This window comes from Propithecus coquereli, unplaced genomic scaffold (assembly GCF_000956105.1).
Source record: "Propithecus coquereli isolate 6110/MARCELLA unplaced genomic scaffold, Pcoq_1.0 Scaffold27, whole genome shotgun sequence".
Classification (NCBI taxonomy): domain Eukaryota; kingdom Metazoa; phylum Chordata; class Mammalia; order Primates; family Indriidae; genus Propithecus; species Propithecus coquereli.
Genome location: NW_012148285.1, coordinates 10,065,601 through 10,090,183, shown reverse-complemented (window position 1 = coordinate 10,090,183; position 24,583 = coordinate 10,065,601). Strand labels below are relative to the sequence as shown.

The 24,583-nt window shown below is 45.4% G+C and overlaps 1 protein-coding gene across 1 annotated transcript in view; it reads right to left on the bottom strand.

The window, feature by feature from the left end:
- Positions 1-1,998: 1,998 nt before the first annotated feature.
- Positions 1,999-24,583, bottom strand: part of SHISA9 (shisa family member 9) — a 254,482-nt gene continuing 231,897 nt past the window's right edge. Inside the window, exons 3-5 of the mRNA XM_012647617.1 lie at positions 24,000-24,155; positions 16,221-16,268; positions 1,999-2,378 (exon numbers count right to left, since the gene is read on the bottom strand). Coding sequence (XP_012503071.1) covers positions 1,999-2,378; positions 16,221-16,268; positions 24,000-24,155 — 584 coding nt within the window. The remainder of the gene's footprint in view (positions 2,379-16,220; positions 16,269-23,999; positions 24,156-24,583) is intronic.

Below are 24,583 nucleotides of genomic sequence, written 5' to 3'. Positions count from 1 at the left end.
AACAATTTCACTTAAAAAAAAAATAGGCAGAGGTTTTGCTGTTTCAAAAAGCTTCAAAAGCTTGACCTAGCCCAAATTCCCCATGTTTCAGGTGGGGGACTAAGGCTCAGACAGATAAAATGCATTGTCAGGGTCTTCGCATCTGCTGGGAGTGAGAAGGAGAACAAACAACTAATTGGTTTTGCTGATTCCATGATGTCAGGGTGCAAAGACAGGTGAGGCAGAACATTGCAGCTCAGGCTTCCAGAAAATGCTCTGAGTCTTGTTTGACCAGACCATTTATAGCTCCCGACACCAGAGGAGCTCTGGGGCTCTTGAAGTTTCTGTTAAAAAATTAGCCAAGACCTTTAAGGGGCTAGTTGAACACCTCTCACCTTAAATGCAAATCTTTTCTCCCGCAACCCACCTCTTTGAGCTTCCATTCAACAAACAGAACTTGTAGGAAAAATAGTCTTTATTGGGACCCCGAGGGCTATTGACTGTAAGAATCAATCTGAAAAAGAACCTCAGGAAATTCCGGGATGGGGAGATGAACACATTAAAGTATCTGGAGCAGGTAATTTGGAGGGACCATGGGAATTATGGGACCCAGAAATGTCTGACAGGTTTGGGAGGCTGGAAAGTGGAAGAACCTGTTTCGACAATGTGGGGAGTGGAAGGTCTTCGTCTTTAGGTACCCCGACATTGCAGCAGCCCCCTCAGAGGGTGTTACGGGGTAGGCTCACCTACAAAGGAAGGATAGAAACATCTACTACTGCAGAAACACAGGACGGAGGAAGGCCAAAAGAACACAGGTTGCACTTGGGGAACAAGACTGTCATTAAACAACAGTAACACATTGAAGGCACCACCCACGCTTATGACATTTTCAGTCCAAAGCAGTTGAAGTTTGGCAGCGGCGGCGGCAACGCACTGAAGGAAAAAGGGACGTCGGGGATGGACAGTTAATAGAGGACTTGTTTCTGTGGCTGTTTCAGGTGAAATCCAGAAATTGGAGGCTTCCAGGGAGTCCCCTTTCACCGCCTGTGGATGTTTCCACTTGTTGATTTTTGTCGTTGTTGATGTCTTTGTTGATTTCCTAAGTCTTGAAGATTTTGGACAAAAATTAATTTTGCTGTTCTTGTCTGTTTTGTTGTGGGCTTATATTCTATTTCTCTTTTTTTAAAAAGTTATTTCATACTCTCTGGACCCTCTCCCCGCCATAAATGCCTGTCTCTCCCATTTCCACGGTCATGGTCTTTATAGGAGTTCTCGAAAACATTTTTTTTTTTCCTTCCCAGCACTGTCGGTGGGTTCAGGGTCTATTTGTTTTTTGTGAGCTTGAGCGTGTGTTGTTTTTTGCTTTCGACATTGAAGATATGAAAAGTATTATAAATATAATGGTTGGGGTCCAGTTACTGTCTGATACTCCTCAAAATTTGGCATTCATGTCACTCCTTCTTGGGATTAGAAAAATGCTTATGATATGGGCAAATTCCTCCCCAAACAACTCCTCTTCTCAAATACACTCTTCTCTTGTGTCCACCCTACCTCTCTACACCCCCTTTCACCCTGGCTCTTTTTACCCAGAAACAGACAGCAAGTGGTAAATTGTGTATGTGCTCAAATGGACACTTTCTCTAAATTGTGCTACTTTTTTTTTTTTTTAATCATGGATTTCAGTTTCAAGTTAGGAAGAAAAGAAAAATTAGCCCCATCGTTTTGGGCATGTGAGTTGGCCACCTTGGGCCTGAAGTTGAAAGAGCGTGCCTCAGTTTCTCCTTTGCTGTATTGCTGAATGTCCATGCTTTAGTCTTCCTCAGCTGCCCACCGACACGTGTTCGGCATGACCCAGGAAAAGCACGATTCCGTGTCACCAGTAGGTTTAGAGTCGGTTCTCGTTGAGGGTGGGTGTGTGGGTGTGTGTGTCGGGAGCGGGGGACAGGGAGGGTGTGGCCAGGATTTATTTTTTGCCTCTCAGTTGAGTGTGGTCTCCAGGGTGCTCCCTGTCGTGAATGCTCAGACAGTCACTTCTGTTTTGCTGTTGGTGATGAAGTATGGCTGTGGGGGTGGGTAGTGCTGGGTGCGAGTTCCCAAGGGGTCGCTGGAGCCCGACTCGGCTGTGCCAAGCTTGCCCTTGTTGCCGTACGCCTGCCGCCGCAGAGATTGCTCGTTGGGGTCCCAGCCCTTAAAGTTGGCGGTGGAGTTGTAGGCCAGGGGGTGCGGGGGCATCTTATTGGTGCGGGACTTCTGTCCATTCTGCTTGGCAGGACCATGCTCGGGGCTGAAGGCCCGCGGCTCGTCCTCCACTCTTACGGGGTGCAGAGGTAAGTTCCCCTTGGAGGCCAGCTCAGCCAGGTGCCGTCGCTTGGAGTAGAAGTCATCATTGACCTTGTCGGCTGGGCAGTGGGACAGGTGGACAAGGTAGGGCAGGAGGGAGCAGAGAGAGGGAGAGAGAGAGAGAAGAGAGAAAGAGACAGTTAGGGATTGGCAGGCCAACCTGAGAGAACAGCATAAAAATGGGCCAACAGTCCAAACAAGACACACTAGAAACTCCACCTGGACCACAACAGAGGGAAGGGCAGCGCCATGTGCTTTTCACAAATAAGAGCAGGACCAAGAGGGTTAAGGGCACGTCCCCAAGGGAATCTCTAGATCCCCCCACCCCCAAAAGACACTTCTCCCACCACGGTTCCACCTAGCATTCTGCCACCCTTGGCTTTCCTATAAAATCCAAGTGTTGCTTCTTCATTATTAAAATGACACATTCACAGTACAGAAAATACTGAACATGTTATGAAATCTTCAAATCTATCACCCGTGAATCAAGACAGCCGATGTCAACTTTTGGGTGTAGTTTCTTCTGGTCTTTTTACTAAACAGAGTTTAAGGTAGGATTTTTCTTGGTTTATGCGCTTGCTTTTGCTTTGGCTTTTCTCCAGTTAAGCAGACCCACGTTTACGTCCCAACTCTGCTGGCCGCGTAACTTTGGCTAAATGCTGAACTTTTATTACCATCAGCTTCTGCATAAGGAAAGTAGTAACAATAAAATAAAAAAGCAAACTTCATAGGGTTTTTTGGAGAGTTAAATGATATAATGTGCGTAAAGTGCTTAGGTGTTCATCACCAATATCATTATAAATAAATTTGTTTCAATCGTTCGTGTAACATTCTATCAAGCATTTCTCCAAGTTGTTATAAATTACTAACAAACAGCATTTTAATTCCTACAAAATAATTCATTGAGCAGAACTATCAAAATTAATCAGTCTTTCTATGGATGAACAGTTGTATCAATATTTTCTATTACAAATAAGGCTGAGATGAGAACGTTTTGGCTTATACTTCTCTTTATATTTAAAATTTAGAATAATTATAAAAATATTTTCTTAGTTTATGTCAGGGATTGGCAAACTATGGCCCACAGGCCAAATCTGGCCATGACCTATTTTTGTAAGTTTTGTTGGAAACAAAGCCATACATATTGATTTATGTGTGGTCTATGGCTGCTTTTGCTCTGCTGTGGTAGAATTGAGTACTTGTGTCAGAAACTTTGTGGCCTCCACAGCTTGAAATATTGGCTATCCAGAAAAATTTTGCTGACTCTGATCTGGATTATCAAAAGCAAAATTATTTGGCCATAGAGTATAAACATTGTTAAGTCTCTTGATACATATTGCCAACTAGTTTGCAAAAGCATTATACCAATTTCCACTCAATTTCACCACTCTCTCTGCTGCATTCTTCCTTCCTTCCTTCCTTCCTTCCATCTTTCCTTCCTTTCTTCCTTCCTTTCATCTTCCCTCCCTCCCTCCCTTCATTCCTTTTTTACTTCTCTTTCTTTCTTTCCTTATTTCTCTATTTTTTAACAAAATAAAATAAAATAAATGACTTCCCTTTATTTTCTCTTGGAATTCTTTTATGATAAGATTCTCTACACACTTTTTAAATTAATTTCTTAACCATAAACTTTTGAACTTACATCTCTCAGGAGACCAGAAATATTTGCTGTTCTTTCATGCACACTTTTAACATCCATAGTGTTGCATGTGCAAATATATATAAACTTAAGGAGACCGTCATAGTTCCATGTTTCTTTTCTCATTTGATCCTTTCACCAACAAAGTTAGAAAAGACGACAGCTATTACTCCTGCTTGACAAGTTAGGAAACAGTCAAGCTCATAAAACGATGGAGCTAAGGTTACCCATAGCTGATGGCTGAGCCAAGGTAGAAGCTAAGTTCAGTCAACAATATTTGAAAGGCCATAGAGGAAAAGCTTTGTTTTTAGAACTGAAACCAAAATGTGTCCCACTTGCTCCTGATGTGTCCATGGTAGACATCACTCATTGGTCACAGCACTCTTTCCTGGCAGGCCTGGCCTCCACACAGACTCCTTCTTAAAATAACACCCCTGGAAGCCACACATTAACTTCCTAGGTGAAATACAGGTTAAGTTGGCTTTCTATTCCTTGTAATCTAAATAGCCCTGACTGATATAGTCTTTCCAGAGAAAGTTCCCCTTTCTCTAAATTCCAGAGCTACCTGAAGGTATAGAATGTCAAAGCCAAAAGGAATCTTGGAATCTGCCACTAAGATGTGAAGAGCACACATTCCTGAAATATCCTGAATTGCTTAAGGTGGCACCCTTTTGGTTTTGACATTCTATACCTTCAGGTAGCTCTGGCTGGATCTTATAGCCATCAGCTGACCACAGATATAGAGCAAGTCCAGTCAAAAGTGGCCAATCCAGCTCAAACCAGAACAGCTGTCCAGTAGATCCAAAATCATGATCCCAGTAAATGGTTGCTACATTAAGCCACTAAGCTTTGGAGTTGTTTGTTACACAGCAGTCGATAACTGATACATGACAGCATTTGCAAAAGCTTTGAATTGAGAAGGAGAAGAGTAGCTTCAGGAAACTGAAAGTGTGTCTGTGTGGTAGAGTGAAGAAGCAAGGTGTCCTCATATCACCTTGTGTCCTATAGGCAAGATGATATCGTTCACATGGACCGATCTGTCTCAGCATCCTCCCTCATGGAACTCTGAAGGGTTTTAGAGAAGGGCAGCACAGGCACAGATTTGGTGCCTGGGGCATGAAACTGTCCTCCAAAGAGATATTTTCAAGATTATTTCAACAACAAGGAGGTAGTTGGAGGTTCGGCGAATAAACCATTCCCATAAACTGGAAATGCAGTTTTCATGAAATCCCTTTTTCGTAATGTTTCTTGTCCCCTCTGATTTGGAGCCAGGCGAGGGGAAGAAATGCTTACCTGGCCACTCTCGGCTTTGTGCAGTGTGGTCCCTGTTTCGGTATATTAAAAAGCTCCTTGTCAAAGAAATCACAGATTCATTGAACAGTCTTGTAGGCCCCATTAATAAATGCATTAACCTAATCAGCCCCAGTACCTCGTGGGCAGATGGCTGACAAACCAACCAGGAAACAGATGTGTGAGCCTTTCAACAACACCAGCCCTCTCCAGTTTGATTTTTCTTCATTTAAAAAAGAGGAAAAAAGAAAGAAAAGGTACTTTCCTTCCAATGCACCTAATTGCCTTGAAGAAACTGGGGCTGTAAAATTAAACTATACCTTCCTCCATCTGTCTCTCTCTTAATTAGCAGCAGACACTTGTACAGGTGCGGGGCGAGATGGAGCCTCGCTTCCGTGGAAATGGAGAATGTGAAGGTAATAACCAGTTTCAAAACAAGCTGCACATCTGAGGGTCTCGGCAGGTGGCCTCCCACCTACCTCCTTTCCTTGGGCCAAAGACGTCCTAAGGAGGGGTTCCTACAGCTCGTTCTCACTGGGTGATATTCTTGTGTCTCCAGTGACGGGTTTCACCTGGTAAGTGATGCCTCGCAACCAAAGCTTTCACATTTCCATATCAGTCTCTGTCTTTGATTCAAGAATATGATGAAACGCAGTGATTAATCTTCCCATCTCACTTAAAAATAAAATTTAAATCCTTTGTAGTGGTCCCCAAGGTCTGCATGACCCAGACTCTGGCCACTTTCCCACTCTCCTCTCTTCCATCCCTATTGTACACACATCACAGGGTGTATTATTAGTTTCCTAGGGCTGCCGTAACAAAGTACCACAAACTGGGTGACTTAAAACAATAGAAATTAATTCCCACACAGTTCTGAATGCCATCAAGGTCTGCCATCAAGGTTCCAGCAGGGCCACGGTTCTTCTGAAGGTGCTAGTGAAGGATCCTTCCTTGCCCCTCCTAGTTTCTGGTGGTTGCTGGCAATCCTTGGCATCTCTTGCCTTGCAGCTGCATCACTCCAATCTCCGCCTCTGGCTGCACATGGCCATTTTCTCTCCCTGTGCGTGCATGCATGCATGCAAGTCCAAATTTCTCTCTTCTTATAGGGCCATGAGTCATCGGATTAGGGTCCACATTTATCCAGTGTGACCTTATTTTAACTTGATTACATCTACAAAGACCCTAGTTCCACGTGCGTTCACAACCTGAGGTTCCGAGTGGACATGGACTTGGGGAACGCTCCTCAACCACACATGACATTCCTGTGTTCCTGAACACACCAAGTTTATCACCATCTCAGGGTCTTTGGGCCTTGTCCCTGTGGTCTCCCCTGCCAAAATGCTCCTTCTTGTCATTCTGTCCTCTAACCGAAGGCCACCTCCTGAAACACCCTCCTAATGACCCAAAGAAGACAGCCCCACCAGTTGCTCTTATGACCTCTATTTTAATATGTTGAAATCCTGTATTACCATATAAAATTATCTTTCTTCATTACTTACGAAGTTTCTGTCTTCCTGGACTAGAACACAAGCTCCTCTTAGGACAGAGATTGTGTCTGTTCTGCTCACTGCTGTATCCCCAACACCAAGGCCAGGGCCTGGCACACAGTAGCGGGGGAACGATATGCTCTTGATGAGGGAAGGAAAGCACTGAAGATATTTCAATTCCAATGACATTCTTTAAAATATTAGAAATGGTCAGGATGCTTTATCTTCTTCAGGGATTGGGACACACATGTAAATATCATATTTTCAAGGGAAAACATCAAAATGTCACAGCCAAAAGTTTAATGAAGCCCCAGATTCACCCTCAAGGCAAAACATGTTTATCTTTTTCTTCCTTAAGGTGGGGCAAGAGGAAAGAGCTGGGGGTGACGTCAGGCTCCCCGCCAGGTCTGGTTTGTGCAGTGCTGAGGTCGGCCGCTGCATTAAAGAGGTGTGGATCTCGCATCCTCCGAGCTGTGCTGACCTTGGCTAGAGAGAGACTGGCCAGTCGCAGACCGGAAGTTGGCATCCTATCACAGGGCTGGGTGAAAGAGCTGCACGCTTCTCACAGAACCGAGAGAAGACTGAGGTTTCTCTGTCATCAGTCCAGACAATCCCCAGGAACATCCCACATGTTTTTCTCGCTTAATTGGTCCTTTGCGCCAAAGAGGTAGGATCCTCACACCACTTCACACCGATTCCCCCAGGATAACGTAGAGATCATTTTTTGAGATACTAATCAATATTTCTTTTCCTTGTGCTTCTACAATCCTCTCTTTTTCGATGATGATGAAGAGCTAAAGCATTGGTTCTGAATCCTACACCAAGTTCTTGAAAACCATAGTAGAGCCCCTAGTCTTGCCAGGCAAGGCAGTGAGATCTGGGACTGTTGAGAAGGGACGAGGAACTAATGAGGCTGAGAGCTTGAAGGATTCAATGCACCAGGTTTATACAACAGAAAACAAAGACTGGAAGTATGAGCATCGGATGTTCATGACTGTAAAATCTTCTTTACAATATGGAGGAAAGAGCATCAACTTGGAGAGGAGAGGGATCTGGGCTCAAATCCCAACTCTTCCACTTACAGGCTTGAGACCTGAGGAAAGTCACCTAACCTTCTAAGCTTCATCTATAAACCTGAAAATAAAATAACAAGGCCCATGTGGCAGAGGAGTTGAGGGTATTGAAAAAATCACGTAGACAAATCACCTTGTATCATGTCAAGTACCAACGGCATTGCCTCTTGGTAGGTATTCAACAGTTGATAGCTGCTATTGCTGTCATTGTTAGAAAATAAAAAGATTATAAAATGAGGATAATAAAATCTACTTTGCAGAGTGCAATGAAGAGGTAATTGAAACAAGACATGTAAAAGCTCAGAACGTTATACCTGGTGCATGGTAGGACTCCTCTAATGCGTATCCCCCTCTGAGAAGATGCTGTAGCCAACTGCTTATCTCCCAGATCAGACCTGCTCTACCTTTTTTCTTGGGCACAAGGTCACTCAACTCCCAGCTAGATTTCCCAGACTTCTTAGAATCTATATTTTGCCATGTGACTGATCGTGCACCAGTGGAATGCTAGCAAAAGCGATACGTCCAACTTCCACTTCACCTTATTTGCTTAAAAAAAAGTTTACTTATCCTGAGTGTCCTCTCCTTCCCTTCCCAGAGGCTAGAGTTATGCTGTGACGGAAACCACCTATAACAACATGGATGAGGGCAATATGGTAAGGGTGGCCGTGCAACAAGGCTGGAGGAACCTGGGTCCCTGAGTGACCACTTGGAGCAGAGCTGTCCCACCAACCGGGACTACCTGCTTTGGGACTATGACATGAGAAAGAAGTGTCTAATAAAATAGAGAGAGACAGAAAGCAGACACGTGATTGCCTGGGGCCAGGGAGTAGCAGGGAGAGGATAGCTGGGATGGGGCGAGGGAGGAATGGGAAATGCCTCCTAATGGTTATGAAGTTTTTTAGGGGGGTGATGAAAATGTCCCCAAATTGATTGTGGTGTGGTTGTACGACTCCGTGAACATACCAAAACCCATTGAATTGTACACTTTAAATGAGTTGTATGATATATGAATTATATCTCAATAAAGCTGTTTTTAAAAAAGGAAATATACTTCTTTCTCTTGAGCCACTGTATTTGTGGGACCTTTTGGCACTGTGGGACAGTATTTACTTTAACTTATAGAAGAATGTTTTCTGGGTGTCTGCTTGTTTTCTTCTTTTTCTTCTTCACAAGCTGAATTAAAAAGAGTTCATGCTGTTTAAAAGAAATGCACAGGTATTTCTCTCTTCTTTTGAAACACGTGCTACAAAGCTGCGCAGATTCCTGAGGCTGTCTCACCAGGCAGAAAGAAGAAAGGCAGGAAAAAAAAAACCAAGCTTCCCAAGCAGGAAAGGGCTAAGGAGGAGATACAAAGGTCTGTCTTTATGGCAAATTAGCCCCACTTTACCTGGTCCAAGCCCTTGCTGCAGAGGCATAAGTAGGGGAAATCATCGCATATGAGGCAGGTCCTATGGAAGTTCAGGGCATCCAGCCCTCCCCACAGGGCACGGTATCTTTCCAGAAGCCTTATCTCTCTGAGAGAGAAAACAAGAAAGTGTGTCTAGGAGCCTGGCCCTTTTTTGTCCTAACCCCGAAAGCTCCCGACAGGAACGATTGCTACCTTTGCTAAAACAGTGCCTGGGTTGGGCTTTGCATGAAGGCTGTCCAGGTTGTACCAAAAGCCACCTTTGTTGTGGCTGCCAGGAGCTCTCTGTGAATCTCTTGTGAATTTCCTCTTGCTGCTGCTGACAGCCCTCTGAAACCTCAGGCCTTCCTCTTTCCCCTTAGGCAGTTCTGCCACACAGTCACCATTTTCTGAAAGGCTGTTGAACAAAGGTGGACAGGCTCACACTGCAGCCCTGGCTGACCACAGAGCTGCCGCCACCACCGGGCCCTGGACGAAACTGTTCCCTGGCTCCCTTTCCATGCATCCTGCTTGGGTGCTCTGTACATGCAGACATGTCTTTCCAAAAATGCACTGCGTGGTCTTCTGATCATCCTCCCAACTGGTAAAATTTTGTTCAACTGGAGGTTTTTAAAACAAAACAAATTAAGGGTAAAAATCCTGAGTGCTACTTGCCACCTTCCCCTTGGCTGTAGCTTCCTGGGATCATCTCAAAGTAGAGAATTCAAGATTTGGGATCCTATGCTAGATTAACACGTGAATCAATTCTTTGTCCTTCCCTCCTCCTGTATCCACGCTTTTCACTCTTGTCCATGTGACTTTGAAACTTCTCCAAAAAAGACAAAGAGGAGGCTCTTGTGTCTCCACCAATGGATTCTGAGTTCATTCGTGTGACCGATGGGTGTCAGCAGACAGGACACACAAGTTTGGAGAAGTGCTTGCTGGTTTGGGTCACTCTCTTGCACCTCTGCCATCATCACGAGAGCATGTCCGGCTGCCCCCTCCGAGGATGAGACGTGTAGAGCACAGGCCCAGTCGTTCCGCCTCAAACCAGCCTGGAGCAGCACGTCCAGCCAACTCCCAGACAGATGTGTGAACTCCGCTGAGACTCGAAGAACCTCCCACATCGGCAAAAGTGCCTGGCACATAAACTCCTGATCTAAATAAATTATAAGCCATGAGATTTGGGGTCCTTTGTTACACAGTGTTATTGTGGCAATAGATAACTGATACAAATACCAATCATTCATTCACCCTACTTCCAGGAAGAGCCCCCAACTTTCAGGTGGGATCCACCTCTGCCCTATTCTTACTCTATGGGTTTGGACAACAGCCCCCTCTTCTCCCCCACCCTCCAGCCATGCCCCATTTCACTGCCCTCCCCATAACAATTTGTTTAAAGGTGGATGAACTAATCAGAGCAAAGCCTGGGATCTTTACTTATAGAGGTCAAGAGGGCCAAAAAGGTCAATAATCCTAAACTTTCCATTTTTTTAGGAGAGGTAACTTTAACACCACACTCACAGACACCAGATGGGCAGAAGCAGCACTGGGTCCCCTGACTTCCATCTGGTTGATTTTCTATAATATTTCCCAGTTACTCTTCAGAAAAGACAAGATTCCCTTTGAATGCTATGCCCACTTCATTTAATAATTTATTAACAAAAGGTATGCCGTGTCCCTTCTATGTGTTGTGGGCATCACGTGGGGCGGCTTTGGAATGGGCGGGATCCGGCTGGCTTAGCCTCAGAGGGACATACTTTCAAACTAGTCAAATATTTATTGTACTCTCGATGCAACACTATTTTCTGAAAACCAGAGAACCCTCTCCACTGATTCATTTCACGCCCTATGGGTTCCCAACGAAGCTCATCAAAACTCTAGCGCTTGCTGTGTGCTTTTCAAAAAGGGATGAACTCAGGAACGGGTGGGATTTGATTTTTATTAAAAAACTTCACCTCACATCACCCTCCTATCTTCCACCTTCTCTGTACCCTACTGCTCACTACCAAACCAATAACCCAAATCAGGAAATTGCAAAAGACTGAATTTCATGAAGTAATGTTTTAAAGCTGCCTTTAGGTGGGTGTTCCCCCAGGACGGTATATAGGATGTGTGCACGCCAGCGGAACCGTAACCCTATCACACACTGCCTATTGTCTCATGCCTTCCATAGCATCTCTTCAGTGAACATTTCCCACTGGGCTACCTCAATTTTCTTAGAAGAAAAAAAGAAGTAGGACTTATTGAATACTATGGCCTAGACACTATTTTAACCCATTTCACCTACATTGTCTCATTTAAACTCTCTTAACACATTAACTGCCATGAGAGTTGTATTTGACTCACTTTAGTTTTGACCCTGGGGCCATGTGAAGCACATATAAAATCTTACTTGTTGATGCTCTTATTGTTACAATTAATATTGACAATTTAATTCTAAAAACGTGGATTAAGTGAATAGAAGTCAATACATTTCATTTTTCTATTTATGTTTACCTTTACACTATACTCAAAGTTTTTATTCTATTTTCATAATAAAACAATGTGGCCCCAGAGAAAAGTTTCTGGTTTTTCTGTGTGGCAGTCAATGTGTTATACAAAGATGACAATGCAGTATCATTCTTCCCATGTGACAGATGAAGGAACTAAGGCCTGGAGATGTTGAATAATTTGGCTGCCAAATTACGCTGTCCCTGCTAATAAGTGACAGAGCAGGAAACCAAATCCAAGACTATTCACCTCTAATGCTCTTCTTACCTTCCAGCTACAGCCCCGGCTCAAACCACCACTAAGAAAACAGTTTTATCGCAGCGAACAGCAAAAGTACATGATCATGTTGGGAGAAATGCTGGCATGTGAAAATTGGTGCTCTACTGCAAACTGTGTTTGCATCTAGGATGGAGGCTTAGGAAAAGTTAGGTCTAAACTTTCATGTACATAAGAGTCACCCAGGAGATGCATTTTTAAAATGAATAGGCGGGGACCCCATGTTGAGAGGTTCCAATTCCTTAGGAGTGAGTGGGCCCAGGATTCGCATTTGGAACAAGCATCTCCGGTGCTTCTGGGTCAAGTCCTTAAGCCCCTCTTTGAGGTCTTGATTCTGGTCCTATTGTGATGTAACTTTCTTGTGTGGCTTTAGGCAACCTAAGTTTTCTCATGGGGACCCCGTTTCTTCGTCTGTCAAGGCAGAAAAGCTAAGTGAAGTGTATTTCTTTCTGAAAGACTCAATTATCTCCGCAGCAGAGGCGAATGGAAACTTTGTGAGTACTGGACTCTTTCATACTTATTTAGCACCTGTTACACACCAAGCCTTGTGCTAAGCACTTTACGGCACTCGCCTTGTCTCAGAGTTACTCCCTCCAACCCTAGGGAGAGTGGATACTCTCACGGCCACTGTTTTGGCAATGGCAGAAGCGGAAGTCTGGAGCACGTAAGCAGCTTGGGAAAGAGCACAGAGGCTGATTCCACTCGGAAGCGGAGGGATTAAATCACAGTTCTATGCTGGCAGCTTCCCCCAACTTGATTGCTTCACCCTGGCACTGGACTGAATCAGGTTTTAAGATTCATTTTGCAAAAGGAACCGATTTCCAAAGACATGGCTTCATCTCAAATAGGACAGTCTGCAGGGCTTGAGGTGGTGTCTTCCACGGTGGGATTTAAACAAACAGGACAGGTGTTCCCCAGGCTGGGCATGGGCAGATCAACAGCAGTGACCACTAGGGGGCACTTTGCACGGGAAGCCCTAGGTAGTGGAAACTGAGTCGTGCACGCTAGTTTGACGCTTGCATCTCCGGTCCTGGCAGACACATCCCCTTCTCCTGCGTTATAGTCAATGCAGGTGGCAGCAGGAAACTGGTACCTTCAGGCACCTTGTCCTTTCTCCTTCCTTATCCTACCGCCCCAGGTGACACCCACCCCTCTACTTAAGTCCCCGCCTAATGCACTATGTTCCCAAAGTAGGTTCCCAGCAACCTACACACCACCGGATATTAAGATGTTCACTGGTTTTTCTAAAGAGAAAAGAGATCGGATGCCAAAAGTGTAGGGACCGTCCCTGGGAAAATTGGCTTAAGCCCAGAGTCAGCGAAACTGGGTGTGCTCTCCTTAGCACCAGAGGTCAATAGGCCCAGGCCCGGCCTGTTGGCCAAACAGAACTATTCCTCATGACAGATAGCTTTATGACAGATAACCAAGCGCCTGGGGTCTTGCAAACAAGCCAAGGCTCTCATTGTCCTGCATACGGTAATGAGATGAAGAAGTTAAGATGCAAGAAGTTAAGATGCAAACGTCTGCTTCCCTTAAGCAATCGTCAGGAAGGAATGAAAATGTATTTTCCTCAGGGCGCCCAAGGTAGTCACGTACCAGGAAGTAGCTGCCAGACAGAGAAAAGTATAAGAATAAAGCGACTGGTAGAATTTACTACTTCAGTCTTGTACGTCTTGTGTGTGTGTCTGTGTGTTTCTTTCTGTGTCCATCCCCCGTTCTGCAATCCGGGCCGCGACAAAAAGCATGTGGGAAATGGTAGGTTAAACAGAGTTTACCAGTTTTCATTATCACAGGATTTTTCGAAGGCTTTAATTTGCTCACCTGATGACAACAGTAATAATAATACCAGTAACAACCTACATGCATTTATCATTTTCCACACGCCAGGGACGGTGACACGTTTTAAATGGTTTAACTTGCAATGACCTAGGAGGTAGGTGACATGATTGTCTCTGTTTTGCAGATCAGGAAATAGGGGCTCAGAGAGGTTGAATAAGTTGCTGAGGAGAACGAGACTAGCAAACGATATTGGGGTCAGGATTGGAACCCAGGGGTGTCTGAGTCTGAGCCCGTCACATCCAGCTTGTCTCTCGCTTTTAAGAAAGTGGGAACATGTGGAGGGGGTGAGGGCATACACTCCCCTCCCCCCAACCTTGTTACCACACCTCCTCTAGGCTCTGGGTCTGCAGGTTAAGTAGAGACCACTAGAGGCACAATGACCCCAGAGGAACTTGGACCTGGCCTCGCTGGGGTGCCTGTTTCCCTCCCGAGACAAGACAGCATAAATAAATGTGCATTTAACAAGATAAGAGAAGTTAACTTGGTTTGGGTAGAAAACAGCTCCCAAGCCCCTGCTTTTGACCCGTCCTGAAATATGTTCTAAATCCATCAGACAACAACAAGCTGATCTAAGGACAGAGATGCAGACTGCCTCCAAATGCTGTCACGGGGATCATAATGGCTTTGTTTTTCACAGGGGAGAGAGAGAAAAAAAAAAGTTTATGCCTCAAATTAGTAGGTCTGTCATGTTCTAAATTGTTTGTATTTCTAAAAATGGACTTTGACATGTGAACAGTTATTATCTAACGCAAAACCCAAAAATCTGTCTCTCACAAGGCAACAACTGGGTAGCCGGAGGATTCTCTTTAAACACACTGATGGAAAACTCTTTCCTGGTGAGGAAATACAGTGGACCCTCCTCCCCTCACCCCCACAGCCCAGGTTGTTTCTGAGCCTCTGGGACCCTGGTCAAATGCCCCTCTTCAGAGCCTTCAGCTCATAAAATGACACCTGGAGAACTAATCAAAGAGTCGTAGTTTCCCAGCAAGATGATTTGTACTGCAGAGGTTTTCAAAGTGTGGTCCCAGACTAGCAGCATCAGGATCACCTTGGGACCTGTTAGCAACCCAACTCCTTGGGCTCCATCCGAGGATTAGTGAATCAGAAGTTCCAGGGTGGGGCCCAGGAATCCAGGTTTTAACACCCCTCCAAATGTTGCTGATGTGTGCTCAAGCTGCTGCAACGTGAGAATCGCTGGTCCAACGGTCCCTCCTCCCCTCTGCTCCACTCACTCACTGCATCCTGCAGCCTCTCAATTCTCCCTCCACTACGCTTTCTTCTCTCCATCCTCTACCCACCCCACTGCAAGTCACCGCCCGCCTGCAAGAGCCTCCTGGTGGGGGTCCCCAACGCCAGTCCACGCTCCCCTAATCCAGTCTCCACTTAGAAGCCAGAACGATCTTTTGAGAAGGCAAAAATGGCCATGCCAGGGCCCTGCCCAGGTCCCTGCCCAGGTCCCTGCAATGTCTCCTAATTCCCCACAGTTCAAGGTCGGTCATTAGAGTTCCACCTCCAGCTCCTCGAGTCAGCCACATCCTTCCTACCTCCAAATCCAACAAAGCAGAAGGAGTGACGAAAGCAGAGAGCGGCATTTCTGGCCTGATCTCAAAAGAGCTGCTTCTCTCACACCCAGCGGGAAATAGCTTAGAAGAAGAGTCAGGCAGACGCAGGTTCAAACCGCAGCTCTACCACTTAGCAGCTACGTGACTTGAGACCAGCAAGACTTCTCCTTGCTCAGACGTTGTGTCCTCATTTCTAAGTGGGAATGGTGACACCTACACAGTCAGGTCATCGTAGAATTAAACGATAAAGTGATGTAAAGGGCCAGCACTCTGGCACGTATTAGGGAGCTAATATATTAATTACAGCTACCACCTGGCCCAACCACCCAGCCAGTTAACTCACAGACTCAAGTCCACCAACTCCTTCCCTCTCACTGCTCCCCAGGCTGCCTCGGGAAAGCTGAAAACAGTGGTCAGCTCCCTAAAAGGCTAATCATTCCCAAGACCCTTGGCCAATAACTTGTTTGCATTTATCTCTTTCTCAGAAGTTGTGTTCTTTCTCCCACGTTAATTTACCTTGTGTTTTGCCATATTGCCTTTGTAGCTTTCTGAGGACAAAGCAACGTATTTTGCCTTACCTGGGACGGTCTCTCATAGGGCGTTTTCCTTCAGGCAACGAATATTGGGGAGCAAGGCGGAGCACATTGTCCAACAAGTGTCCCGTGTGCATGCACACACACACACACACACACACACACAACACCTACACACTGGAACTCAGACGGACTTGCAGGTGCCACCCAAGGCAGACACACATGTGCATGGATCACACAGACACTAGGACTCTCTGTTCCTTTGTCACTTAATGCTCAAGTCAACAACACCTGGACACAAGAGCTACGAAAAGCTGTACGGTACCTTTTGGTGACTTAAGTGTCGATACGGTCCAGTCACCATCAGAACTTCCTAAAAAAATAACAATCGAGAGATGCTGATCTGTTTGCAGGGCGCCCTGGGGTCGCTGTGCCCTCATGCCCAGGTGCTGCGGGCTGCCCCGGCTGCAGCCTCCCAGGGGAGCTGGCCTCAGGACACCCAGGGAACAGGGGGAGGAGCCAGGTGTCAACATGCAACTGTGTGTACCTCTTTCTGCAAGGCCTTGAAACAGTATCTACTTAACACCCAACAGAAGATCAAAAGAAGTGCCCTGAAAAAGGCCTAGATATTTTCAGTTATATAAGGCAGAGAGAGAGAGAGAGAGAGAGAGAGAGAGAACTCTCAAGTAGAAACTGGCTCTAACTTTCAATGTGCTTAGAAATAAAGGAAAATTTGAGTTCCAGGAGCCCACCTTGGCTAAAGACCATACATACTCTGATGACAAAAGATGAATTTTGATCCTGTTTTATTGCAATCCCCCTCCTGAAAGGGGTCAGATTATTAGCTCCAAATTCAAGGTTGGGACAGGCTCTGCTGACTGTACCCTTAAATACCGGGTGGTAAGCTCCGTGGGGTAGAGACTGCCTAACCACAGCGCCCAGCACACAGTCTGTGTTTTAAAAATATTGTTGAATGAATGAATGAATTCAGTTTTATCCACAGGGTCACTCTTTCTAAGGTATGGAAACTCCCCTAATCGCTAAAGGGATCAAGCTTGTTATCTGAGAATCCCATCATGAGTCATATATTGCTTTACAGAACAGATGTGTGCCTGGAATGTTCGTTATAAATCAGTTTCTCCAAATTGAATTCCTTTTCAGATGTACGGAATGAGCCCTGGGGGATCAAACATTATTAACAGAAGTCCATGGTGACTCCTTTCATGGAATAAAGGATGGTGCACATGGCCACGGCATAACTATACCTCCACTGCCCCTCCACACCCTCTTGATAGTTCTTTTCTGTAAGATTGGGTTTTACGTAAAGTGGGGCAAACCTACCCATGAGGCTTCTCCTCATTGGCTGGACCCTGACCAATCAGTGTGTGCTATTCGCTCCCCTTTCCTTTCTTAGGAATCTACCTGGAAAGAGCAAGTCCTCAACATTTCGGCACAATTTCCAGAGATATATCAGGCTGCCAGCTGAGAGGAGATGCAGGGAACGGTCTGTGATCTGGATGATTATAGAGCACAGATCCGGCCCCATTTAAATGTTTCTGGTTGGCCACCCAGGCGTGCCAAAGGATGCTCAAATTGCCACATCCCCCCTGCGGGTCTGAACTCCACACGCTCATCACTCACATGAGTGGAAATGGAGTGACAGAAGGGTGACGAAGTTAAAATTAAGTGGGACCCGCCTGGGATGACGTGGTGTTTCTTCTCCCTTGAAGGCAGGGTCATCTGGAAATAGTGACGTGGCCCCAGACCTTCCTGTGTGGGTGGACACGGGCTGACTGAGCCACTGAGTCACTGACTCCAAGGAACCATCTTACCCACAAATCAAATCCATCACTGCTTGCCTTGAAGGCAGCAACCACTCCCTGTCACCTCTGTCCCCGGTACCTCAGATATAGGGCTTAGCTCTGACAAGGCGGTAACAAGTTCTCTTTCATAAATTCATTGACAATAAGGGCATTTAATAAGATGTCACGCAGGCTACAGAACATGTAGTTAAGGGTCCTCTATGCACTTGATCACACCAACGGACATTAGATAAGTATTCGTTCGGTGAAAAATGCTCATCAAGAGTGGGTGGACCTACGGTATTGAAAGGAAGGGGATGTGAGGGAACTTTCAATGTGATAAAAATATTTCCTATCTTTATTGGGATGTGGTGACCCAAACATACACATTTTTGTAAAATTATGAACTGTATGTAAAATGTGCCTCAACTGTGGCATATACCTCAGTTATACTCAGCATCATGGGAAAACCTTTACTTTCAAACAAAGAAAAACAATGAATACTTTAGTAAGCACCCTTCCCCCCTAAATGGGGGATAGCCCACCCACAACCATTCTTTTACCTGGTTGTTTCCTTCAGATGCCAGAAATTGCTATGCAGAAGACAGCATCGTTTCATGGAAAGAACATAGGATTCTGAGTCAGACACTCTTGAATGAGTCTTGGCTCTGTCATTGACTAAAAGTGTGATTATGGGAAAATTACTTAACTACACTGAGCCTCAGTTTCCCCATCTGAAAAATGGTGGAAATAATGCCTCCCACAGAGGTGTGCTGTTTGGGAGTTCAGTAGTATTAACCCCCTTTCTGCCCTAACTTTTAATAAAAATCAAACTAGCAGAGGTCAATCCTTGGCTGAGAGCGCCATGCATTTCTTAGGGTTTCCATGCACGATTCCAGGAGTAAAGAGGGAACTCCTGCCACATCAAAGCACATTGTTGCTAGGGTTTGCAAAAGTGCTACTGGAAAATGCAATGTGATTCTGGCAAAATAGTCAATTGTCTGTCAAATAGCAGCAGAGAAAATGTTTTCTTAAAATAAAATTAAACTTAGAATTAAAAATGAAGGCACACAGCATTGTATCAATGATGCTAGTACATCCTGTCTCTTATACTGGGTGGCCAAGGTTGCACTGAGACATCTTAAGGGCACATGGTCAGGAACCTTTGGTAGCCTAGGAGTTCAACCCTCAGAAACCTAGAGGAAACACCGGATGAGGGGTCAATAGGAGATAAATACCAATGTGCAAGCAGCCTGCTGTTTGCACAGCCCATCAGGAATTATAAGAAAGGGTGACTTTTTTCCAGTTCCGGAGGCAGGAGCCATCTCTCTCTGAACCGTCAAGTGACCTTTAGGGATATTTTCACAAACACCTCTGTCTTGCAAACTGTCCTCTGAAGAACCACAGGTAGGTTCTCATATTATAACCACATGGGTGGCTCAGGCCAGGAAACTTGTGTGCTCAACTGAATTTTCAGGATACATTTTGGCTCAGTCTATAACAAGACACTTCTCAACTTCAACCTTGGTGGAAAATGTTTCTAAAATGTTTAAATCCACATTTTTGCCTTAGTAAAGAGAGTCAATTGAGCAAAACTGAGCCTTTCTTTGATGGACTCTAGCACCCATATGTCTGGGCATTCACATGTATCGTCCAGACTAGAGATGAGGAAATTGGACAGGTTTGGGCTGATTGTTTGCTGGTCCTTAGGACGGCTCAGAAAAGCCATCTAAAGAGATGTGAGTTAACTTTCATGAATGTCTTTCCCATCAAACTGGAGTAAAGAATATGGACCCAGCTCTCTCCCTCAAAATGAAATTTGGGCAATGTATATTAATCAAGTTAACAGTGTATCTTGAAGATTAGAAGAAGAATATGACCAGCAAATGACTCTGGTCTGAGACTTGAATATGCTGTAGTATTTGCTAAGGGCTGGCTATGTGTCAGGCTGAGAACTTTACCTGCACCATATCATTAAACCTTCCAAGCCCTTAGTTGTGCATTATAATTATTATCTCCATTTTACAGATGGGGAAACTGAGACCTGAGGAGGTTAAATAATTTCTGCAGTTACTTGATCAATGTCTGAGCTAGGTCTTCCACTCAGCCCTGACCACTGCCAGAGGCCATGCTACATTCTGTACCTTGCTGATCATCTCGGGCTCCTGCCTTGATCAGGTGCCTATCACATGACAGTTTTCTCCATTTTACAAATAGGTATTGGGAGCATCTACTAAGCACCCCACATGGTAGGTGCTGGGTGATGGAGAAACATTGACAAATGGGACAGACTCGGCTCATGCCTCAGTGGGACCTGCAATCAAGGGAAACCAGACTCAATGTTTGGAGAATGAATGAATGAATCGAATGAATGAATGATAATTCAACCCATCATCCCTTCTTGTACAGACTTCTATATGGTTTAGCCCCTGACATTTCCTAGCGCGTGCTAATCGTTTACCGATAGCTGGGCAGTGAACTCCCTGGGAGCAGAGACCATTCTGCAGTCACATGCTGTATATGACCAGATGGTACACGCCCAAAACCCTGAATTGTAGAGGAAAAAAAAGAGCTCTCTTTAAACATGAATGAGGACGATTTCAATAAGCAAACAAAAATAGAATACAAAAGAAAGGAAGGCAGGTTTAAGGCGAATTTGTCTCAGGAACAACCAACAGTTACCACCCTTTGCCCAAATTGGCAGTGAATGAATGGGACGTGTTTAATGGCCCAGGTAGTCTAATAACTAGAATGAGTGGAATTAATCAATTTTCTAATTTTAAAATGGGAATGGAGCTTGGAGCCCATATAGTTCAGCTTCCTCATTTTTCACACACAGAAGCTGAAGTGCAAGAGTTTTGGTGACCAGCTCAAAGTCACACAGTTAAGTAAGGTTAGAGATAGAATCTCTATCTGCTTAGTGTTCTGGATATTAAAGCCTCCCAGAGACACGTATTTTTTAGAGGTATTTTTGAACTAAGCAGTTAACCCTAAACGCTGTCTAACCCTCCCCTGAGTCACTGAATTGAAATTTTTAGAAAATGAGTCTGTTTATTGAAGGTGGCAGAGCTCTCAACAGTAAAGCATTTTTTAAACCCACCTCTCTCCTGAGTAGTAATGATTTTATTAATGAAGCCACATTATGCCTTAATAAAGAACCCTTGAAAGAACACTTATTATGGGATTTGCATTTTATTTGTACAGGCAGAGGCTGGACTCCTGGGTGACCCACTGGGTCAAGCAGTCCCTCAGTCTGCTCTAAACTGGTCCTCCAGATTCACAAGACCATCTGTGGCTCAGAGACAGCCCTGAGAACTCCCACAGTAGTCAGAAAAGAGGAGGAAACACCAACGGTGCACATCAACCACATCCAGGATGGGGGCGGGGGCGGTGTGCACCCAGTGAGATCCCTCAGAGTTTTCGAGGAGATTTAAGCTGCTTCCTTACAACCAAGCTATTCTTTTTTTTATTATTATTCTTGTCAAAGACAAGATCATTCATTCATTCAACAAACATTTCAGGAGTTCCTGATTTACGGAACAGAGGGTTACTTAAAGAGTGTCAAATGATTTTCATACTGCAAATTTCTTTCCAAATGCACTGCAGACATTTGCTATGTGCAGGAGTCCTGCATGCATCCTGGACAGATTTAAGGCGCTGTGCTGGAATGTCCATCTGTTATTTTCCCAGAGAGCTACTTACTGGGTGTTTGAGGGGAAGGGACGCTGAGCTTAAGTTGAAGAAATGAGTTGCATAGGCTAGTGTGACCAGTTTAAAAATGAAAAGACATCTGGGTTGATTTTTTTTTTTACTCCTAAAGAAGAATAAAATATAACAGCATATGCTATTTATCACTTAGCTGCAAGGCTCAGAAAGGGAAGTGGGCCACCGAATAGCCTATGAAGACTTCCACAGTGACATCAGCAAAGACGCCCCGACTCTTGCTCTCCTAGGCAACAGCCCTCATCCCTCCCTAGTAATATCTGAGTATATCTGAACATGCTCAGGATGCATGTGCTATGCAAACACACAGTATGGAATAGAAGGAATCTACAGTCATGGGGTGTAATGAGGGTTGAGCTGGGCATAGAAATTCGACATGCAATATGGGTAACCACTAGGGAAGGTCTTACAAGGCTTCGGATTTAGAAAAGCCTGTGTCAGGCTGCACAACCTGTATTACAAATTTGATTCAACCCTTCTTTCAGTGATTCCATCTGGAAGTCCTAGGAGATCGGGAAATATAAATTTCCCAAAGGTAGACTTCCGGTACAAACATTAAGCACCTGATATGTGCCTGGCCCTCTGCTAGGCACCAATATGCTAGTTTTGTGAATCCGATGTGTGTACACTATGGTCACCACCATAAACACATGATAGCATCTGTGCTTTGGGCTCTGGTGTTGGTTTAGAACAGAATTAGGATATTTCATACTGGAATCAATCAGTAATCTCCCATCCCCTCTCTAATGAGGGGCTTGGCAGCGGGTGAAGGAAAGAAGGTGAGCAGTTGATAATAAAACAAAGCACATGGTCCATAGGGTCTTCTGGCCTGCCCTAAGTTTTCAAGGAGCTGAAAGTCTGGGGGAATAAATTTTATAGATAGCTAAAGAGCAGAAGGACCTCTACCGATCAAATGGAATGCCACCCAAAGTGCATTGTTTTATTAGTCTGGGACTTCTGACGTCAGTTCTGCTGGAAAGGCAAGGACCCTGTGTTTGAAAGGGAGACTGTTTAAAGACACTTGAGAGGAAGACCTTCCCGTGAGATCTGAGCATACTCTCAGATGGAAATCAGGAAGGGGTACAGCCATGGGGCTACCAGTGGCAAGACAGTGGGGCACTGGAGAAGGGAGGTGACAAATCAATGTCGAATGAATACCCTTTAGTAGGCTATCACATGAGTCATCATTGGCTAACCTCACAGGCACCTTTATGCCCATTTTACAGATTGGAAGACTGAGACCTTAAAAGGGGTTAAGTGTTGCCCAAGAATACACAGACAGTAAGTAGCAGAGCTAGGATTCGAACTCACATCTGCCTGGTTCTCTCTAGCTCCCCAAGGCATAAACCCAGAGAAGGAGCAGGTTAAGTGGAGAGCCTGGGTTTAAAATCTCTCCTCTGAAACAGGGAGGACAAACAGAACCCACAGGACACAGTGAGAAGGAAAGGAGAAGAATTTCCCTCTGTATTAAGAACATATAGGAATGCATATGTATATGAATTTCTAGGGATATTACAAAAAGAAGTTCCAAGCAAGCACTTGAGATGCGATCTGGTTTTTCTGGCTCTGGGGCTGATAGCATGGTTTTCATCAGTGGCTCTCAGCCCTGGAGAAACATCTAGAGAGGGCTTTAAAAATGCCCATGTCTGAACCCCATCCTCGACCAGTTCAGTTAAACTCTCTAGGGTGGGACTGGGGCATCGGTATGTTGCCTATTCTCCAGGTAATTCTGGAAAAAGGCATCTGCACGTGGGAACTACTGGCTTAGGCAAAAAACCTGAGGGGCCACAGCCAACCACGAATCAGGAATCGCTAACTTTGCCATGGCTGTGCTTCCATTGGATAGAACTCTGCTATGAGCAAACTGTTCAGGAGCCTCGGTCACTGCAGGGTGACTGTCACCCCCCCACACATATGGGTCGCGGAATGGACTGGGCAGAACCAGGGCAGTGGTGGGAGCATTGGCCCTCGAGTGATAAGAACAAGGGTTCAATTCCCAGCTCTTTCAACCACTACTGCTCCATGTGGGGCAAGTAAAATTAGCCTCTTAGAGTCCCAGTTTCCAAATCCGACAATTGGGATAATATCGTTCTCTCCTCTTTGGGTCACTATGAGAAAATAAGACAGCGTGTGTAAAAGGTCCAGTGCAGCATCTCACACTTGGTAAGAACTGGATTAGGAGTAGCTCCAGGCTGCCTGCCCTGGTAAATATTTACATCCTGGAGAGCAGAAGCTGCCTGGGGTAAAAATGTGCACTGTTTACCGACTTCTCAGAGATGGGACGGACTTCGCAGGCGAAGGGTGTTTACCCACTGAAAGGCAAGGCATTTCTGAGACCAAGAGACCCGGGTTCTATGTCAGGCTTCCCTGAGGATTCACTAGGGCAGAGAGGGGGTAAGGAAGGGGCTGAAGTGTCACTGGGGACCAGGTGAGCATCCAGGGCCTCCTCCCCAGGAAACAGCCCTCACCCCCCTTCTGCCCCTCGTGCGAACGCTCTGCCCCACACAGCAAGGAAGGACTAGAAGCAGCCGCGAAGTACAGGAGAAAGAAAACAGAAAGCTCCATCCGGAGGCCCTTACCGACTGCCTTCAAGGAGGCGTACTTGTTGAGCTCTTTCCCCGGCGGCTGCTGTTCGTAGGGGTTGGAGATCTGGCCCAGGCTGGGGTACGAATGTGGGTGGCCCATCTGCTGGAGCAGGGGGGAGGTGGGCACTGCGTTGTTCATCTGGGTGGTGTCTGGAAGCGAAGAGACAGACGGAGATGGTCACAGACGGGGCAGAACCTCCTACTTTCCCCACCGTCAACACATCCCTCCGGACCCAAGCTCTCCCCACCCTTTGGGGAGCAACAAAACAGCAGAGCGTGTTCAGATATGTCAGACACAGCCAAGTCCATACTCTTCATCGGACAGCAATTGGGGACGGGTGGGTGTTCTTCTGACATCACTTCAGAGGGCGAAGGATGTGCTCAGAACGTCTCCACCTGCCCCCTCAATTAACATGTTAAGGGATCAGTGACGGAGTTATTTTTGTTATTGACACAGTATTTGTATGCCCAGCGCCAGGAACAGTCGAGGAAATGCAAGCCAGAAGAACACTAAGAAGCCATTCTTGGCCGGGCATGGTGGCTCACACCTGTAATCCTAGCTCTCTGGCAGGCCGAGG